General features: G+C 29.5%; 1 protein-coding gene across 1 annotated transcript in view; it reads left to right on the forward strand.

The window, feature by feature from the left end:
- Nucleotides 1-22494, forward strand: part of LOC123294793 — a 237369-nt gene that overhangs the window by 191078 nt on the left and 23797 nt on the right. The window contains exon 6 of the mRNA XM_044875943.1: nt 21174-21376. Coding sequence (XP_044731878.1) covers nt 21174-21376 — 203 coding nt within the window. The remainder of the gene's footprint in view (nt 1-21173; nt 21377-22494) is intronic.

Consider the following 22494-nt stretch of genomic DNA (forward strand, 5'->3'; position numbering starts at 1 on the left):
ATTCCTCCTTTTTTGACTAAATAATACTACCAAGACTTAACAAAATTTGAATGTGTACTAACAATAGATTTTGGATAGAAATTCGACCAATATTCGAACTCGTCCATCACGAATAACATGTATTATATAAACAAATAGATAGTTTTATGTGCTGAATAATTGATAGATTATTTAACATTGCATTATTGATGCACAGCATTCATGTATGTTAGTTATGCTCTGAGATTCTGTATATGTTAAGATTTCAGTACATTAGTTGAATGATTAGCCTAAGAGCTGTAGAACAATTTGTTAAAATACTGTATACCAATTGAAAAACTCGTTGCATACGGCTTGCAAATTGAAAATCTATCAGAGTAGATTTGGCTATAAAACCAATAATTAGAGGTTAATAGATATTAATTATTTAAAAAAAAAAAAAACAAACAAAAAAAAAAACAAAAAAACAAAAAAACCAAATTGAGTTAAATACTGGTTTATTACAAAATATTAATCAGATTTTGAAGCCCTATAATTGTACAACTGTAAGCATTACCTGTTTTTACCAACAGCCAATCGAAAGAGCATTTTTTTAAGTTCTGTTTGAGTTTTTACGTTTTCTTGTCATTCACAAGGCCCAGGGTGGCTTCGTAGCTCCTTAACGGATGAACCGATTTTGATTTTTTGTTGGTTCATAGGTAATTTAACTACTAGTGTTCCTAGCTATGTTTCAAGGTCGGATTTAGAGCTTCGTAACGGATAACAACTAGAACAACTAAACATTTTCAAACAACTAACCAGATTGTCTTGAAATATTAGCACTCTCGTTCAAATTATCTTTCAAACAAAAACATTTTTTTATTCATTATCAGTAGATGAATTGCTCTTAGCCTAGATGTCACATGTGTCTAAACTTAACATCCATACATATTGTAGACAGTATATCCATGAAGGGTGTTTAATAATTCAATATTCAATTAAAAGGTATCAATTAAATTGAAATAATATAACCTATTTCTAGCCTACATCTACATATTCTTGATAAGTTATGTACCAAAACCAAATCAATTTAGTTTGCGGGAAAAATTTATTCAATATTCGTAAAATATATATTGTATATATATTCACCTAGTATAAAATGTAGTCAATGCTGAGGGCAGCAAATTTAATATGTGATTTTAAATGAATATATTTATGTACTAAAACTGTTAACTAGATTTGCGCGTCTATCTATGATATATAGAGGGCTATAGGTACCAATAAACATTAAAATTTAGATTGTTGATATATCCAGAATCGAACCAAAGTAAAGCAATTTCGTACTGGATTTTTAGCGATATCACAAAAACTACTGTTTTTATCGTTAAATGACTCCAATTTTTATTAATATTGGGCCAAAATTTCCCTATATATAGTTTAATCAAATTCAAAAATGAAAGTATGGTTTTTTCCAAAAATCATGAAACCTCACAGATTCAATAATATTTTGGAGCAATTTTTACCGTGAAGACCTCGGAAACTTACCGGCGCCAATCATAGTACACAGTATACATGGTTAAATATTAAATTAATTAGAATTAAAAAATTATACAACCGATTATAACTGAGCTCCATTCTTAAATCATGTGAAGTTTTTCATTTATTTATTAATTTAAAAGGAAGATAATTTTACAAAGTTATTAATTTTATCAAAAATTATGGTATAAAGTTCACATTACGCCTTCCAAGACCATGATTTGAAAATTTAGGTAAATACTATAAAATAAATATTTTTAAGTATGATGGAAAACCATACCAAAACCAGACATACCATCATATTTGAAGCATATACAAAATATTATGCATAGCAGCAATAGGAAGCTATGATAGATATGATTCTTGATAGTCAAACCAATAAGTTTTTGATAAAGAAAATAATTTAGATTTATTCGAACATGATAATTCCGCATTATATTTCTTGGCTACAAAGTATTCTAAAAGTCAACATACATTCATACTTTTGGAAATATTATGGTTTCTTCGTACACGGGAAAGTTTGATCAAAACTAATATATACGTACAATTCACGACTCCAAGAAACTACAGGTGGCGCTTTAATGACGATTGAAAAGGATATAAACTAATATAATATCAATCTGCACGATAAAAGAAAAAACCAAGAACATATAATTTATTTCACACCATTGGCAACTGTAGTTCGTAAGTGAATTAGGTAGAATTTCTTATATAATTTATTTATGTATTCTAAGATAATTTTATACCCTCCCCCTTATTTCATATTTAAATCAATTATAAAGATAATTGTGCCCATCCAACAGCCTTTTTTTAAATAGTATTACCAACAAGGCCATGGCCTTGTGGTTACAGTTCCTGCTCTTCATTCAAAATATATTCCCATCCACGGCAAGATATTTTTACATTTAAACCCCATTAAAATACATAATTTATAGCAAAAAGCACAAAAATTCCTATCAATTATCTCAAGACAGTTCCCCTTTTTTATTCTAATTTTCGAGGCGAACACGATAATTTTCTGTCAGAAAATTATAATAATAGTAATAATCATAATAATAACAATAATGTATTCTTAGTATTTAAACAAATAATCATTTATATGAAAACATTAAAACAATGTTGTGAAACAAGTAGTAGGTACCATCACCAACAAGCAGTTCATGAACAAATACATGAGCGTAGGACAGTGAGCTGATAATGAAGCCAAATTTTTATGATTTTTTATCTACCTTTCTGAGAATTGATAAAGGCAACTTTGATATAAATAATAAACAAAATTGAAGTTGAGTTCTTTGGATTTTGAACAAATTATTGACATTAAGAAACGTGATCAAAAATGGCAGAAGTACGATTGAAAATATCAAAAGTGTTGAAAATGGAGCTCAATTTTAAAAACTATTTTTCAAACCTTGCCAGTTTCAAAAAAACTCAATTTTCCTTAATTCAACACTCAAATTGAAACTCCAAATTTATTTTTTCCAAATTTAATCGAAATTTCGCTTCATTATGAGCCTACGGTATAACGTACACAGACGTAGCTACTATGAATACGTAGCAAATAGTATTATTACACAGTTCTACAACACAACTTATCAACTCATATAGAAAATAAATACAATGTAGTGTCGTTTTGTTTGAGTATGAAGAACTGATAAGAATGTGTACACTATAGTAATGTTTAATTTATACAGGGTGTTGCAGAAAACCACAGATAGAAGAATTCCAGCGATTCAGTATCGGATTTCTGCCTGAAAGTTCGTTTTCAGCTTTTAGATCCGATATATCATTAACAACATATCACAATAAGGAGTTTTTTTTTTAGTTTTTATACCATTTATATATGAAATATATCAAGGTATACAAAGTTTAATCTCAAATTTGAAATGCTTAAAAATATTGATGCTACCAATAAAATTTTGGTACGGGTGTTCATTAAATCACCTAAAGAGCCCATTTCCGGTTGACCATTCACCTGTAAACACGATAGCTCAATAATGAAAAGAAACATCAAACAGAAATTTTTATAGCGTGTTCAGGACGTAAAAAGTGAGATCGAGTTCGCAAATAGGAAACAAAGTTCAAAGTCCGTAGGGTCCATCATGTAAACCGTTAGAGATACAACAAAAGTTTAAGTGTAAAAAATGTTCCTTATAAAAAAATAAACAACTTTTGTTTGAAACATTTTTTGTGAACATTACTGTTTACCCGTAAAAAACAAACGAATGCGTAATCAGCACTATCTATACATAGTATTTCAATAATTAACTCAGTCAATTGTTTGTTTTTACTTGTTTTATACTAGAATTGATTTTTTAATATATTTTAATATTTAAACAAAACATACTGTAATGGTAAATAATATTATATTACTTAATATTAGTATACACTTACATACATTTTACAGTTTTACCATCATCAGTTAGTCCTTAGTACGTCCTCGTCGCCATATTGTCTTTTAAAGTATATGTTTAGCATCACACAGCATGGCACCATGTTACTTCAAATAACATTCATTCATGTAAAACTACATTCATTATTATAACATAACATAACATTACGAATAGCTCTAGCTAGCGATAGTAAATATAAATAAAGTACAGTCATCCGAGACCGTGAGCCCATGATGAAGTTGATGACATTTTCATTATTCTTTCTCTGTTGCTTCATAGTCAGGACAATATAGAAACATCTTTCTTAGATTGATATCTATGTGTACGCAGCGTGTACGTTGTTTTGTAGACATTTTTCGTTTTCTCAATGTATAGTGGATAAGGATCTCAAATTTGCGCTAACGATTGCGTAATCACTTCAAGATTGACAAAACTGATTATGGTCATGCATAGAAACTGGTGCGTTGGGGGTAGGAGAAAAATGAAGCTTGACATTTGATCATTTATAAGGTTGCATTTTGCTCACGCTAGATTTTAAACATAAACTTTTATTTTTCGAATGGCACATGTAGTTGAAACTTTTTTTTTTTATCTTTATACATGTATAATTTTATTTATTTTTGATTTATGAACTTTTCAGTTTTTTTCAACCAAAGTGGTATTTTCTTTCATTACACGCATAAACGCAAAAAAAAAGTTTTATGTTGGCATATTTTCGGATCTGTTCGCGTACTGGTAAATGGTAAATCTTTTACCATGCGCCTAAAGATTATCAAAAGATTGACGCGAGTGCTGTCGGGTTAAGGCATCATTTTAGGAGATGTAGGTGTGTGCTGCAAAGATTGCACTCATATGAACATCTTGTTACGTATAGATAAAAGTAATTTTGATCATGAATAAATTTGACGTTTATTTTCAACTTAAGTGTTAAATTTAGAGAAATAGAACCTTTTGATGACAGTTATTTTTTTGTCGCTCATATTAAAAAAAGGTATTGATACAATTCGTAAAAATTGGTAGGAAGTTTACAAATGTTGAAGAATGGAAAAATGGAGGGTAATTGTAAAACTTTGTATGGTCAATAACTTTCTTTTAACGAATTCGGGACGCAAAACGAAATCGTAGCAAAACACGAAAATCTAACAATTTCCATTAATTTGGCATTCGAACCTTTAGAATATCAATTTTCTTTATTAACAAATTTACCATTGTTAATTTTCAAGAGGGCAGACATAAAAAATCTAGATAATTTCGGTATATTATGGGCTCTCGGTCAATAGTCTGCTGTTCGTAAGTAGAAGTTGATGATTGTTTGATAAAATGTAAAGATATACAATATTTTTAACAAACACATTCAATGAAATGAGTTAGATTTTCGTTAAAACAATTTTATTTTTTTAAATCACAATGCTTATTTAACCTTTCTTTGTTATAAGATTCAGAATAAACTATACAAACCTTTCAAACTAACTGAGATAAATAGTTTACAACTCTTAACTAATGTATTTTTGACTGGATAAACCTATAAAATTGCGATAAGCCTTTAGAGTCAAGGACTAGGGCGCAGGCAACTCATTTTAAAAAGGACAAAAATTTGAGAAGTTGTTGTTAAGGTCACGTTTAATTTTTTTGTAAACTTTCATAATCGAATGCATTTCTTTCGATTATGAAAGTTTTCGAAAAATTTATAGCTACACCGAAAGTTAAAAATTGAGGAATATTTAGGACGATATTCAAATAAGAAGAAAGCGAACAAAAAATGGAAAAATAATTTTGTCCGTCATTCAACAAAGCAGGATATCTGTTGTCTAACCCCTTGAAAATGATGTTACATTGTGTTCTTTTGAATGCGGGATAAAATTATTTTTGCATTTTTAACTTCCCAGTTTAAAAAGGTATTGTAATGGGCAAATTTTTCGAATATATATGTGTATGTGTGTGTGTGTATGCACGCGTAGGTATGTACATACGTGGTTATTGTTTTCCTGATCGATATCGTGCGAACAAAAAATGGTATCGACTACGTTGAGGTGTCGATCGAAGCATATTAACGACAATATGATCCGTAAAGAATTTTGTAACACGCAATGGAGTGTTTTCGAGTCAATCATGTTTTTATTATTATTAATTCTTTTTTGATGACTCTTTATGTAACTTGGAAGTTATTCGCATGGACCTCAAGCGTTGCACCAAGCTTAACTCACTGCTTGCTTATTCAGCTATTGTCTTCGTAATAGAAACATCCTTTGAATCTATTCGTCATTTTTGTTGTACGATTAAAAATGTTTAAAGCCCACTAAATGAGAAGTACTCACCCCTGAAAATTTTATAAAAGCCTATATGAAACAAGATTCTTTGATAACCCCTTCTCTTATTTTATAATTATTAAATTATCAAACCTACTCTTTTGCATTAATTTCTCAATAGAATGCTATCGAGTTATTATTCATCTGACCTTTAAGGTTTGAACTTGATTTGCTTTGTTAATAAAGTATGATGACAAAAAGATTCAATTTTATTGTGAAATGAAAACTTTAAATGATAAAAATGTCGTCTAGTGCCTTCCATTCGTTATATTTTCAAAATAATTTAATAATCCCTTCTTCGTAAATAGCAACTATACGAAAATGTTATTAAATAATCATTGCAATTTCAATGTGTTTGGAATCATAATATTAATTGTTATTCAAATTTTGTGCAATAACAAATAACTGTTATTGCAAATAACATTTTCATCATATGGAAGTAAATATACATAGTGTACCTACCTGCCGAGTATTTCAAAACAAGTTTTACGATTGATGATGTGTATTTGGTACGATTGATGAGCTTCAAAATTCTCTTGTATGGTCTTTTGTTAATCGATATTAAAAAATGGTGCAAAATTCACCTTACAATCATGCTTTACTAAAAGTTTGGTGATCGATTTCTGCTTCAATAAGTATTTTCCCTTATCGATGTTATGTACAATTTCCAGTTATGGTGGACTAACTTTCTGCACGTATGAAATTTGGAAGGAGTGTCTTGCTCTAGTAGATTATGAGGGTTCAAATAGAGTAGGTAGATTAAGCTTGGATATAATATAAGCTAACAAAAATTGGGAAGCAAAATCTCCAATCAACCAAAAATGAAGAACTTCGTCCGAATTTTTATGCTTATATTTCTCCATCAATATTTACCACAAAATGACGTTTTTGCTTCTCAGATGCTGTAAGATAGTATTTCGAATGTCTGATGAGTCAAACATTTTAATTTTATGAACTATTCATCTATCTAAATATTATTATCTTGAAATATTAATTCCACTGTTAAGCAGAGCATAGTCGAGTGATTAGAGCATTAACTTCTCATTTAGGTCGCCAGGTCATAACACACCCATATTAATAATGTTTATTTAATTCTACTTCGTTAACCAAACAGTACACTATTTTTAACTTAACGCGGCTTGCCATCTTGAGCAAACTGGCAAAAACCGCCACGTAACAAAAGATATATGCTTTATGTGTGTCTTTGTGTCATATCCATGGCAACCAAGATATGTTATCCTATATGGGAACTGATTCTAGCGCTGTCTAGTGGTAGAAAATAAAAGCTGTCTATGACAAGTCAAATTTATGCATGATTGAATTGTTTATTTATATTTTGAAAATGAGTGAAATAAACAAAAAAAAAACTATTTAAACTTTTGACACGTTCGTACTCTTATTTCTGTTGAAATTTGACTTATCATAGACAGCTTCTATTTTCTACCACCATTATTATTGGTGGTTTTATTAACTTCGTTCCTAACGGGGACTCCACGAGCTCAATCTTTTTTTTCTAGTTTTACAATAATTTATTTAATATAAATCAAAAATTAATGTCTTATGTCTACATATGAGTGCTTAAAATAAGTTTTAAACATTATTTTAGAGGAACCTGACTCTTTTTATTAACACGCTTTTATTAGCTTCACTTGTAACTAGTATGTAAGAAAATCTTGGAATCTTAATTTGTCCCACTTCCCGGTCTTCGATTAGGATGAAATTTTGCACACTTTCTGAGTTCTGATGACAATACATGACTAGCTAAGAAACATCCTTACAAATTCAATATGGCGGCCTCGCCAAGATGGTGGGCTGGCTGTTTGAAATCCACCTCCATTATATGGATATCAAATGAAAGGGTTTGCTGTCAGGAATACGAAAAAAATAGTCACGTGCCTTAAATCCAAGATAGCGGACAGGTTATTTGAAATGCACTTTTGTAATTTTTAGCACGTGCAAAAACCGTGTTTTTTAGTTTTTTAAACTATTATTTTTGGACAAAAAGCTCCATTTTTAATTTTAAGAGCGTGCTAAAAGCGTGTTTTTTAGTTTTTTAAACTATTTTATAATTATTTACTTATTTCACTGGATTAATTAGAGTGTGGGGCATATTTTTAAGACAAACTGTTTATTTATAGTGAAAATATAATATGAAATAAATTAAATATTTATTGTATACACAGATACATGGAGCATAATGTTTATTATGTCAATTTTATACAGTCATTTGAAGTTTATTGAGTAAACAAAGTAGTTATAATACACAATATCGTGTCTATGTAAAAGAAAACATGATGGAGGTACTAACAACAATAATGAGAAAAGTCACACCTTTATTCTTGCAAGAACATTAAGTATAGATATCTTAGTAATAGTATAAATAGTTAATGTTCGTATTAAGTTTTTTACTAATCCGACTTCATAGAGATAAAACTGCTTAAGCTAGAAAAACTATATTTTATGTGGCGAATGTTGCCTTCATGGTTACTATCTCGCACATATTACTTTGGTTACACAAACAACCAATTACCCTTAGAAAATGGATTTCCAGACGTCAATAAAATCGTAATTATTTCTTTTCCACATTTCAGCAATAAAATGTAAAAGGAACCTCTTACAAACTATATGAAGTTCATTGGTCCTTTTTGTATTTGTAATCAAAATCTATGCATTTAAGAATTAGCCTTAGACAAATCTAATATTCTTCTTTGATTCTTTGTATAATTAAAAGCATTATGGTAATCGCAAAAAAATCGATGGAATTTTTAATAGTAACTTGAAGCATAGCTGGATCCATTAGGGCTAGTTTTGGTAGCGTCCGACTACAAACAAAGCGGCTTGTTGATTATCGGATAAAAATTGACGCAGCCGGAGAGTCGATAAACTTTTTATCTTATTAAAATAAAAAAGGGAATTATAACAGAAGGTAAATATTTATCAAATTTGATTACGGCCAATAACGCCCTTTTTCAGTATCGTAGACCAGCTGAAGGATTACATTTATACAAATTTTAGATTTGTTGCAATTAAATCTAAATATGTACGGTAACTAAATGTAAATACCTAAAAATATTAAAATTTCGTACACAGAAAGGTACTCACGCATACATTCATTCAAACTTGCCTAAACCACTTATTATGAAAACCAAAGATATATTAGAAATCCGTTTCAAATTTTGTATTTTCATTTTTGAACGGAACTCCTGCACTATATCTACTTTTGAATGTTGCATATATTTCCATTTAAAGGAATTTACAATTTATAAAATGTAAATGCCTATATTCGAAACTATTTCGATTGAACTAATAAAATATACTCTGTATTATAATATCGATTCTAAATGTGTTGAGCTCGTGTTAAATATTTTTATTTTTCACTAGTATGTATGTTGTATAGTGTTTATTGTGTATATGTGGAGGAGTATGATGATAATATTGAAAAATCCTCTCTCTAAAACCGTTTACAAAACGTCAATTCGAATTGGAATCAACCAGCGATTCTACAACGTACGACTACAAATTGTATGTGTGGATATTAAAAATGTCGACAACTTGTATTTATATCAGTACCTCTACCATTTCTAAACCATTATACATTACAATGTATTTAGTATTGGGTGTAACAAAAAATTGTCTGTGGTATAACAAATTACTTATGGGAAGGTGTTCTATAATGATCTCTCTAAGAAAAAATTTAATTTATAGCCAAACTATTCGAAATATTTTTAGTCTATTTAACAAATTGTTGAAATATTGGCAAGACACTTTCTTTTGATTTGTTAAAATTTGTAAAACTCTTGAATATTTCTCAAATGGAATCGTTTTGCTGACCTTGTAAGAATATTGCATTTTTTATCAAACAGTTCACTTTTACATTGCATCAAGTAGTGGCAAAATAAAAATCACTGGTAAATCAACGCACTCAAGACCCGCCCCATGATGGGGGATTTTAGAATTTTACACTCAAAATGGGTATCATTTTAACGTAAATATTGATATAATGGTTCACTTAAAACAACGTGGAATCATTTTACCCTGAGAGATTATTATATAGCACTTTTTCGTACTTGGAAATCTTAGAAACTACTGTTTTAAAGTTATTTCAGACGAGATCTAAAACATTCTTGCATATAATTATGAATCAAATCTGATTATTAATTTTTTTGGGTCAGAATGAAATTCTATATTGCATTTCATGGAGATAAAAAAAATTACTCGATTCTTTTCGATTTTTTAAGGGTGGAAATTCTAAGATATCATTCGAAATCTTCAAAATTTCAAGCCAATTGTCAAAACGGGTTCATTTGACATTTTAGTCGTGTATTTTCTACGGATTGCTGAAAATCTTATATTTATGAATAAAACACTTGAAGGACGTTAGATTAAGAAAAATGGGCTAGAACGTTGGAATAAATAAAAAGCATAAGATCTACCACTAGAACATAAGAATCTGGGAACCTTGAGAAATCACAATACGGGATAGTGATCTCATAAACTTAGGTATCAGTCGAAGTTCCACAAGAAACCATGACATTGAATAAATGCTCATAGATATCCCTTTTCTGGAAATTTAGTTAGTAAAATGGATCTAAACGTCTAAAATCGTAGATTTGATTCCCGGTAAGATCAAATTTCTTCATAAACGTTCAAAATGTTAGGCTATTGGAAAATATCATATTCTTTATTCTTGTTTTAAGTTCCAGTACTAGATGGCGGACATAATTACTCAATAAAGTAAATTTGAATATAAGTTTTCAAATGAAGTTTTATCGATATATTTTTTTTTTGCATTTTCAAATCCAAAATTTCTTACAAAAGACATTTAAATTATTCGCCATATTAAGTGACCAAGTCAGCTATTAAGCAGTGAAAATAAATTCGAAAATGTGTATTTATTGCATGAGAATATGTCGTTTTCCAATATAAATATTTCATCTTGTTACAATGTGTACTTGTTATGTGATTGGTAATTTTATTTGAATGTTATTCGACGAATACAACACAAACAAAAAAAAGCACTTTATTATCTAACAGCATATATTAACACTTTGTGAAAATGTTGTATATACGTTATATTGTTACACTGTTGGCTTTTTTTTTTTTTTAAATTTTTAAGCCGTGTTACAACTGCATTCCACACAAAAAACAATAAAAATGTGTGTCAAATAATGTGTATTCGAAAATGTCACATGGGGGACGATGGTGTAGAGTGTCTGTTTTTGGATGGTTATAGAGAATCACATCACATCACACGATTATAGAGAGTTTATTAAATATTCAAGAGGGAATTATTGGCGATTAACAGGAATGTGTGTGCATTGACAGTTTGTATACCCCAAACTGACGAATTCGTATAATATGCTTATTTGTACAATTTTTTTAAATAAAAAATTTGTAAATTTTCGATTGAAACTGGTGAAATGAAAATATTTATACGTTAAGATTATGCAACTCTTTACGTTTATTTAATGTTGACTGATTTAATTGGAGTGTCTTACGTTTTTTCGGTTCACTTGTTTCGATTGCTATATTTGGTGAAATTCATTTAAGGATAATGAGCTCTTTTCTACTTTGTATAGCATCGTTATACGCAAGTAATCGTCAATCTGGGCAAATAACTCATTTTACTACAAAGTGAGTGTCCAGTCTCTTCAACTAGAGTAAAATACTACTGTTGCCTATAAATTTATGAAATCGTATATTCCAAACGGATTAACCGGTGTCAATGTAGTTTTGTTTATTTGAAATGCAAAATAAAAATTTTTTAAGCAGATATCACTCTTAAAACTACTTATCCAGGACTCCTAAAGATAGGCATTGCCAAATCCTTATCACATGTGATTTACCTACTTTTGACAGGCATATAGGTCGGAAAATGCTTAACATTGTTGAATTTTCTATGTTTAATTATCAAGGTAACTTGTCGTAAATTGTCGTAACATATTTTTGAAATATATGATAGGGAATACCTGTTTTCATACTTCAGCATCATTGTATTTCAGGCAACCTTTAAGTACTAATTTTAACGTTCTAAATTCTTTGGGGAAAAAGATCAATGATGAGGTTATTTGGTATTTGTCGCCCCCTGACAATGCCAAGCACCGTCCAACAAGACCCCTTTCCAATTGGGCAAGCTACAGGGATATGCTCAGTTAGCACCCCAAAGTCCCTAGCAGATCAATGATGGTATTGCAAATCAACATCTCCCTACAGATTGATTAGTATAAATCAGGGATGGCTAGCCAATGACACTCAACACAAAATTTTGGGCACGCCACCGATTACAAAGTTCACTATGAAGTAATATATTACGAACGAACGGGTGAATGTACACTTGTTGTTATTGTAGTTACATAATGAACTACAAGTGAAATTTTGAAATAAATCAATAATAATCAGTTAGCTTAAAAAGCTAACCAGAGCAAAATGTATTAATTGTAAGTGTAATGAAAAACAGAAATAAACAGTCAACGTCTATGATTAAATATTTTGGTAAAAATTGTCATACGAGCCTGGCAAGTCACTCGGCTGCAAATGTCATTGCTTGGCTTAATTAGCCTTTCAAGAGGGAGAGTTTTAAAAGAAAGTCTGGTTAGCATTCGCGGATTGACTTTTTGATGACTTCGATAAAAAAGATAATATAATTGAAGTCACTTAATCTGCACGTTTAGTTGTTTTTGTTCGGTATTGGATAGGAAACGTCAAAATAATTGGATGGCACGTCTCTAGCCTTATTAAACATTTCTTTAGAAAAATGGTACGTTCTTACATAAAGGACGCGACTCCTGGTATACATGATAAGCCAAAAAAGTATAATTTATTTTTATTGAGATTTTTCTCGGTCCTCAATATTCAAAAACTTTCTGTAGCTATATTAGTTAGCTACATATATTATGGTCCCTTTACTTATATAAAATACGAAAAAACCATGTGTTTTGTGTACTAATGATTATAAATTGCTTGTACAAAATTAATAAATAGTCTGAAGGGATCTTTTCCAAAACATGTTTTGTTTCAGCAAACAAAACCAGTTAAGAATGACTTTCCTAATTTTACAAAGTTTAGGATTATAATGTAATATTTATATTGTGTTAGATAATTGGGTATTTATACAAAATTTTTCGAATTTTTGCAAATATTCCGAATTATAGGAAGATAGGTTTTAAGTTAAGTTACTTATTTTAAATGAGTTATGTAAATAATAAATTTTATAACACACGCCAAATTGTTTGAAAACATGTTTTGTTGTCACTATATTTTTAACGCCTGAATATCCGATGGCACTGTAAAAACTTGGTTTCTATATTCACATTTCAGATGGTCAAAAATTGAAAACATTTTTTTACTGCTGTGTAAAAAGGTATTTGATATTTCTTAATTCAAACTTCGACGATTGGTAGAATGGTACAATTTAAACTTATGAAACTTGAATATTTTCGATTAACTAGATTTGTGTTTGGAAATGACACACTTCCTCTTGATTTAATGTCAAAAATATATTTTTAATAAATGTTCGGAATCAAGTAAAAAAAATTTTAGCACAGGCTCACAACACATACATTCGAAAAAGATTTACATACTTTTTTAATTTTATTATTCCAGTATTGTGTAGCATTCGTGTACTAATTTTTATTTTAAATACAGTTTTAAATTACACATTCTTTCTACAACAACTATCATTAATTTGAGATGAACATAAATTAAGTACTAAAAATCACTTATCAATTGATTTAATTCTATTTTAATATTGAAATAGTTATATAGGTCTATGTATAAATAGTTAGAGAGGCAATAGTAATGAATTCTCCCTGATAACAACTAATGTTTAATTCTTGGTTAGTATTATAATTTCGAACAAAACGTATATTTTTTAATACACGTTAGTCTGCTAATAATATTTTCTGGCTATTTTTGTTTTCAAATGGTTACTTTTTACGGTTCAAAAATACATCCCTTTAAAAATGGATTAGGCAAACAGGTTGATTAGACTTAGAATGGAGGACCCCAATAGTCACTTTGTTTTTATTTCACAATTCACTTATTTAGGAAAAAAATCAAAGATAAATAACGAAAAAAAAATAGTGACTAACTGTTTTTTTTTTTTTTTAGAACTGACCAATAATAGTTCAATTTAATACCCTCTACTAGCAATTAGTTGACAAATGGCCATTTAAATTTTTTCTGGTCCTGGAAACTATTAATCAGGATGATCCAAAGAACATTATCTGTTGAGTTTTGACAACTTTTGACCAGAAGCCAAAACGTGCGGGCATTTTAAAGTTAGCAGGGAGGACTTACTTTCATCGGTTCTTGAACTAATTATATATATAGAATAATACATTTTATTCTGTTCAAATTTGTTCAAATATTTAATTTAAAATAACACTATTTTATTCAGAATACAAAATAATAATATAAATTCTACAATTATTTGTCTGTTACTAAAAATTACTTTTATTTGGCTGAGAGAATATCTATTTAAAACTACTGTATTGAAATAATTATATTAACAATTTATTTTATTTTGTAATTTATTTCATTTTTGTGTGCGTACGTTTTATACTCCTACTGTTATAGACCGTGGGACCAAATGGAAGCGAAATTTCCATTATTTCCTGCTTTTCCATGTTTTTTGGCTTGATAAAATTAAATCATATACAACATAATAGACACAAAAGGAACAACTGTTAAAATCGAAAAATTGATTTCTGTTTTTTATTCTTTCGAATGCAATCATCATTTTATCCTACATATTGTACTGTCAATAAAAATATAATTTTCGAAAGTCGAAAAATAAAATTTTATTTCATGATGAGCTCACGGTGTATTGCTCTTACTATTTTACCGTCGGAGTGGTTATTTTGTTTTCATGCTATGTTTATTTAATTACTAATTTAGGATTTAAATAAATGTGTTTTTTGTTTTTAGAAAATTGAAAATTAAAAATAATTTATGGTATGAATAGAAAGATCTTCGAGTATTTTTTTATTGACTTTTTCGAAATATATTCTCACTCAAACCTCTACAGATTTGTTGAAGATTTTTCGCTATAAGCATTTTCACCTACGTGTTACTACATGTTTTTAGAATCAAAACACGGCATAACGTTTAATCGGTCACCTTTTAAATAGATTTTTCTCCTTTCTCAGTTAGTCGAAAACGTATTTTGATTTTTCTTCACAAAATGAATTTATAGTGCTTTTCAATGTTTGTATATTTAGTTATAGCAATTGAGAAATATTTGGCCCTAATTTTTCCAAGGAGAAATTTTTTATGTCAAACAGATATTGAGTCATTTTAATAAATTTTGAATTTCCAATAATTTGATTAGAAAAATATATTCTCGTCTGTTGGATGGAGTACGTCTTGTATAATTGATTGTTAACTTGACAGTCAATGCTTTTGGTTTAAGAAACAAAACTTGAAAAACCGCAAGTGCTTATAATGATTTCCTATGACGAATAATGGAATTTGACCTTTTTAAAACTATGATTCAGAATGATTAAGATTTGCAGGTATAGAAAAGTATGAACGACTTACAAACTTCTATTAAGTGTAGATTTTAAATCTATTTTGAGGTATAGATCAATTCAAAAACTACATTGCAATTCTGCAAAAAATTCATGAGTAAATTATAATCTATGTATGTTAAGAACCCAAAATATGTTAATTGTATAACTCAAAGATAAAAATTCATTAGAATTTTTTTTTAATTCAAATTTTCATGACACAAAATGATTTCATCTGTTTTAACTAGTTTGAACATAGCAGAATTTTATAATTTTAGTAACGAATTAATGCAGCGAATTTAATGTAAATTTTCATTATATCAAAAAATTATTATTAAATTTAAATTGTGTTACTTCTAATACTACCACATGCAGGAAAGATGTCTAAATTGGCCCAACATTTAGATCGGCCCACTGGACCTGAAACTCTTGTTCGTTCATTTGTCCGATTACATAAATTATGAATCACCTACTTTGCGACGATACCTATTTGGAGAAACCTTCGTCGAAGTGTGCGGAATTTTTAATCTTAAAATTAAACAAATTTATACTCATTTCATTCTACTTTTCGTTCAATTATTTGCGACGATCAAGCCTAAACAGACAAGGCTAGGCTAGCTTAAATTTTTTTATTGTTTATATTTTTTTGCTGATTAGTTTTTTTCATTGAAGTTATGATAGATACACTGAAAAAGCATTCTTAATACCAACCGATATGTGGTTGTCTCAACCTCATCGCGACTCTATATAGGAAATGGTGCCACAAATGTGATACAACAACCAATCGGGGTTGAGTCGTGAAGCTGACACAAACGCATGAGTTATCTGTCTAACAAGTTTCAAATATTTTTGTTTTGAAATGCAACATAGTTTTAAACAATTTTTTTTTTTTTTTGATTGGTTCTATCACTTATAAATATTTTAACAAAATACTGATGTGATTGTCATAACTACATGAGCAGGTAAAGAAAAGAAAAGGTTTATACTCGCTAATAGGTTTATTTAAAAAATATTATATTTCTTCAAGTAGGATTTGAATCAGCGACATATGACCTACTCTTGATTTAAGTGACCTTAGTCTACAGCTTAACCAACTGCGCTACTGATGCTTATTATATATACCAAAAAATATGGTTCATATTATAAAATGAATCAACGAGTTTATTTCAAAGTTTCTATAAGTACCTAAGTAACAACAATCATCATTTAGTTGGGTCAATCACACATGGACTAGGCATGATAGATATGCGATCATGGTAACCAAATCCTCTATTTAATTCGACGATTATATACTCCAACCAAATACAATAATTTTATTTTCCACCAATAATATGAATGACTTTAAACTAAAATCAATCTCTTTCATAGAAGTAATGATTTTGTATATTTAATTTCAGTGAATTTGTATCAATGAATTCATACTGGAAATTCAATCCCATTCTATTGTAAATACAAATGTGGCTGTACTTGTTCCAATTATTTGGAAATTGTTTGAAAATATTTTTACTTTATTTTAATATGAAACGGTTAACTTCGGAATGCAAAATTTTTATTTTTGATCAGGGTAGGGAAATATTATTTGTTCACCACACCTTTTCAACAATATCCTTGAATCTAAACCAAAACTATGGCTGACTCTTGACTAAAGTATGGCTGCCATGACGAACTTCCCATAGAGTTAGTATTTAGATATAGAAACATCATCCATACACAACAACACATTACACAATGATTTTCCGCACCATATGCGATACAATATTTCTCGCAGTTAATGTTTGTGTACTTACCTATATACATACATAATATACATACATACATACATACGTACATAAATACATACATACATACATTCATAATAATAATAATCATCATAATAATAATCATTACACATAATAATATTCTCTCTTGAATCTGTATTTCTGTTGAGTAAGCAGTCATTCAAAATGTCTGTCCATAGAAATATAGTTTTTGTACTAGGGTTGACAATTGGAAATTTCTGAAAATTTGTATAGTTTAGTATATGTAGAATCACCACATGTCCCGTTTTGAACAGGACTATTTTATTTTAAAACGCGGTCCCTATATCCCAGAGAAATTCACAATTGTCCAGATTTTTAGTTTATAGTTGATTTTTAATTAATTTAATATATTTTTGAGTGTGTCAGATTATTGTTTAAAAAAGTTTTAATAAAACATACTTTTTAAGGGACAAGCTTTTATTGTACTAAAAAGTAGAAAATAATTTTATCTATAAGTAACTCATACCCGACTATTTGTAAAAGCTTGAAGCGGTTAATTTAAAATATCAAAAATGAATCGGAACGCCTTATCTACTCCACATGCCTAATTACTCTTCGATTCATCCTTGATATTTTACAAATAGTCGGGTATGAGTGAGTTATAGATAAAATTATTTTCTACTTTTTAGTAGAGTAAAAGCTTGTCCCTTAAAAAGCATTTTTTAGTGAAATTTTTAATTTAAGACTATGTATTTATAAAAAATATTGTGAATGCGATGGGAAAATCAGGACAGCGCAACCTTATCATGCATTGTCAACCAAACTAAATGTGTATGCAAAATTTCAGCTCAATCGGTTGAAGATATCTACTTCAAAATTGAGTTCAAAGAATCCACCGTAACATATACATACATACATTGCAAGTTAAATAAAAGCTTTTAAAAAAAAAGATGAGTGGGTGGAAAATTTAAGATCAAGAAATATGGAGCGCACAAGTGGTTGCAGAAGACACCTTACTTGATTGCCTAAGGGTATCAAATATTTTAGGAACATTTAATTTTGTCCTATCGAAAATAGAAAAGGTATATACTTTTGTGTGAAAAGAGAGAATTATTGACTCATTCCTAAAAATAATATTATGAAAACTCGTACGAGCCCGAAAATCGCCCTCTTCCCTCGTTCTTACTACGCTCCTTTCTGTGATTGGCAACGTCCGCTCTCATTGCCTTGTTTTTAGATTTTGACTTTATTTGAGCTATCATTTTTGTTGTCTTAAACTCGGCCTCGACCCTGGACCCAGCATGGTTCTTGGGTGGCATAACCGCTTTTTACTATGTAACCAATCGAATTTTAAAAATGTGCTTGAAAAGACTAAATTTACTAATCCGAAATTTTGCATCCTTTAGAGCTAAAAAGTCTGGAAAAAAATTTCGGTCCATCTGTTTGAGAGGTTCGACGCAAGAGATGAACTGCATCAAACTTATAACATCCCTCTCTTTTTATTGAAAGATAATTTATCTCTTTAAAAAGTAAGTTTTGTTTAGTATACCATGAATGCAACTCTGATCCTGTGAAGATCCTGTGTCTTGGATTTATGTAAGCAATAACTGGTCGCATATCAGTACAGTCATAAGCAATATCTAATCCATAGTTAGTCCCTGGCAGTTTGGAGAGAGTTACCCGAACTGACTTTTTCTCTGCAAATTAGATGTCACGAAAGACAGGTACAGTAGTTTATTCCTTGAATTACTACGTCGATGGAAGTTTATGGCAATCCTGAGTGTAACCGAGGACGAATCCGGTTGACATATACACCCTAACAGTGGTTTAGATTTTGTTTGTTGGTATGTTTGTTGTTGTGCTTGGTCCTAGTCTACAGAAGTAGGTGCAACTACAACTACAAGTGAATAGAGGTAGATGTATTATTATATAACTTATGATGACGTTCCTGTGGGATATGTATATTTGTACAGATAATGATGATAGCCACTACACTGCATTCCAGAATATTGCCAACAATGTCAAATATCCACATTCACACATACAGTAATACAAACAAACAGTAATACTACCTTAAGAATGTATTATATAACGTGTCTCCTAGCATACGCTATCTAAATTCATTGGATTAATTCTATCCATCTGAACTGAGCTCTCATCAAAATATTTCCTGTAGAAATGACCAAACATCTAAATATCATATTTTGACTGACTTAAAATTTCATTATTTGATTTGAATTGTGATTTATACAATATTCTATCTTAGTATATATTAAATATTATGCCAACAAAATATGGTCAATAATCAAGAAAGTGGTAACATACGTCAAAAAAACGACGAGTGTCCGTAAACGCTCCCTTCGAAGCCACAAGTATAAAAACACAACGTGTTGGATACAATTGTTTTAAAAACCGGAATATTTTGTGTTTCTAGTAATAAAAGTTTTTGTTTTTTAATGTTTTTCTCTACCTTTTCTTACAATTTTCAAAGTGTTTTGCTCTATTACTATCAAGCACTTTAGAATGGAGAAAAACAAAAATCCAAAACGGTTTCATCCTACAAAACTTCAATTCAAAATATTTCAAAAATATTGAATTAAATGAGTAGTTTCTCACATTTAAGGGAGAAATAACATCTGAGCTACTTTGAATTACCAGCAATTTTTCAAATACTTCAGTAATATATCTTGAAATAAGTTCGTATAGTGTTCATATAGTCAGCACGTCATAAGAATATTTGAAAATAAAGAAAATATCTTTTAACCTTCTTTGAAAATATTTTAATATAAATTTTAAAAACCTTAAAATAATCTTCGCTTAAAAAAACAAGTTTTAATTACTTTTTCTTTTATACAGAAGCAAAAAAAATTATTCTAAATTTACATGTGGAGAAAAAACAAAACTTTTTTAATTTTTTTTATTAATGAAAAGTTATTTTTACATCAATTAAAATTATCATCTTTATTTTGTGAATAATTTCAATTCTAGAATTTAATAACTCTAGGAAAAATATATTATTTTTTTGAAACATGCATATAATTTTTTTAACGATTTTTTGGTGGTAGGAATTGTTACGAAAAACTTGATAGTGGCCTGAATAGTGACCTGATTTAGTAATAATAGAAATGGGAAAATTGTTTTCCATTTCAAATAATATTAAATCAAAAACTCAAATAAATCTCTGACAAAAAATCAGTTCTAATCGATTCGCTTGTGGTATCGTAGCTCCTAAGCGATTTTGCTAAGCGAACCGATTTTGATTTGTTTTGCATGTTTGAAAGTTAATTTGATTGATAGTGTTCTTATCTATAAAGTGTTCTTAAATTATAAAATCTACTCAGTTGTTTGAGAATCATCTTTGGTTGTTATCGGGTACCGAAGCCTTAACTCACACAGTCACACTTGAATCATAAGTGAGAACACTCTCGATCAAGTTACCTTTCATACAAAAAAACATTCAAAGTTGATGCCTTCCTTTAAGAACTATTGTGCTATAAAAAGACACGCAGATACACAGACACGTTTAACATATAACACCTCTCTTTTAGTCTGGGGTTAAAAATAAATTTTATTCTGATTTTCTCAAAATGATAAACACTCTGAAAAAATGATAAAATCTATCGATCACAAAGCCTATTGGTCATCGTTATTTTATTGTTCTGTGTTAATTTATTGTTGCAATGTTTGTATATAATTGACGTATAAAAACATTAAATATGCATTTCTTTGTTTCAGTTATTATGCATCTACAGTAGGATTTTCAACTGGATCAGCTGTGTCTGCAACACATCTTGTAGTACCATCAGTTAAACGTCAACGTTTATCATCGTCTTCATCACGAGCAATGAAAAATGGTACCAAAGTAAATGGGAATAATAATAATAATGGTACAAATTATGTAATTCCACACATACCAGAAAATTCATTAAAAGTTTACAGTAAGTAGTTTTCTCAATTTGTTTTTTTTTTATTTGTATTATTTGCATTTATAAAATACAATACTTATTCCCCTCACCCAAATCTCTCTATTCCTGTTGAAATAAAGAAAAACTTTAAAATTAAGTTTAAATCTCAATTCCATTCATAAATATTTTTCTTAGCACTTTCTTTGATATTAAATCTTCAAAATTTTAAGTATACTTTTAGTCGGACTGATTTTTTTAAGGAATATAATTTCGTGCGTAAACCAAGTGAAAAATTTAAAAAAAGCGGCATTAAATAACTCAAGACGTTCTCGATTTAATGTATGCCCCAGATGCTCCATTAAGTATATTTTAGTTGTTGCGATTAGCAATTTAATTTTTTACGCAAGCATCATCAACGATGGAAAGTGACAGCATTGCTCTTAAATATGTGATTAGCCAAAATTTATATAAGTTATTGTCTAAAAGAATAACTTAAGAATCTATGCTATTCACTTTCCAGAGCATGTGGTACAAAAAGGTCAAAAATTGCTTGGAAATATCGTGTCAAATCCACCACATGTATGTCTGGCTTCCATCTCTTGGATAATAAGGCAGGCTATCTTCAGGCACTCGCAATATTTATTCCGCGGGTCACAGGAAAACAGTCTACGATGTCAAAAAAATCAAATTATTCGATTTTCGGGCAGGGAGAGGCAATTCGTTTATTTTTCGCGGTAAAAAGTTTCTTCTTTTTTTTATGCCTTTCTAGCATATTTAATAGAAAAAAGGTAGTTTTGGGACAATTTTTCCCGTTTTCGGGGAGTTGCGACGTTTTTTTGCAAATGTCACTGTATTACGCGACAAATGAAAAAAAATTCCACAATTCTAGCTTGAATTGAATGTGATATTCCTATTTTAGTGTAATTATGATTTACATATTAAAATAGATTATACGATGGCCTATTCTGATATATAAGCTACAATACTGTGAATTATCTAACCCAAACTTGAGAAATGATTCCTTCCTTCAAATTTTCTTTTCGTGATAAAGGGTTCTATGCCCTTACTTAAGGTCGCGTCTATCAATAAATAGGAAATTATGAAAATTAGTTCAGCGGATTAGGAGTGAAAACGTAACAGACACAATATTC

Source organism: Chrysoperla carnea, chromosome 3, assembly GCF_905475395.1.
Source record: "Chrysoperla carnea chromosome 3, inChrCarn1.1, whole genome shotgun sequence".
Classification (NCBI taxonomy): Eukaryota; Metazoa; Arthropoda; class Insecta; order Neuroptera; family Chrysopidae; genus Chrysoperla; species Chrysoperla carnea.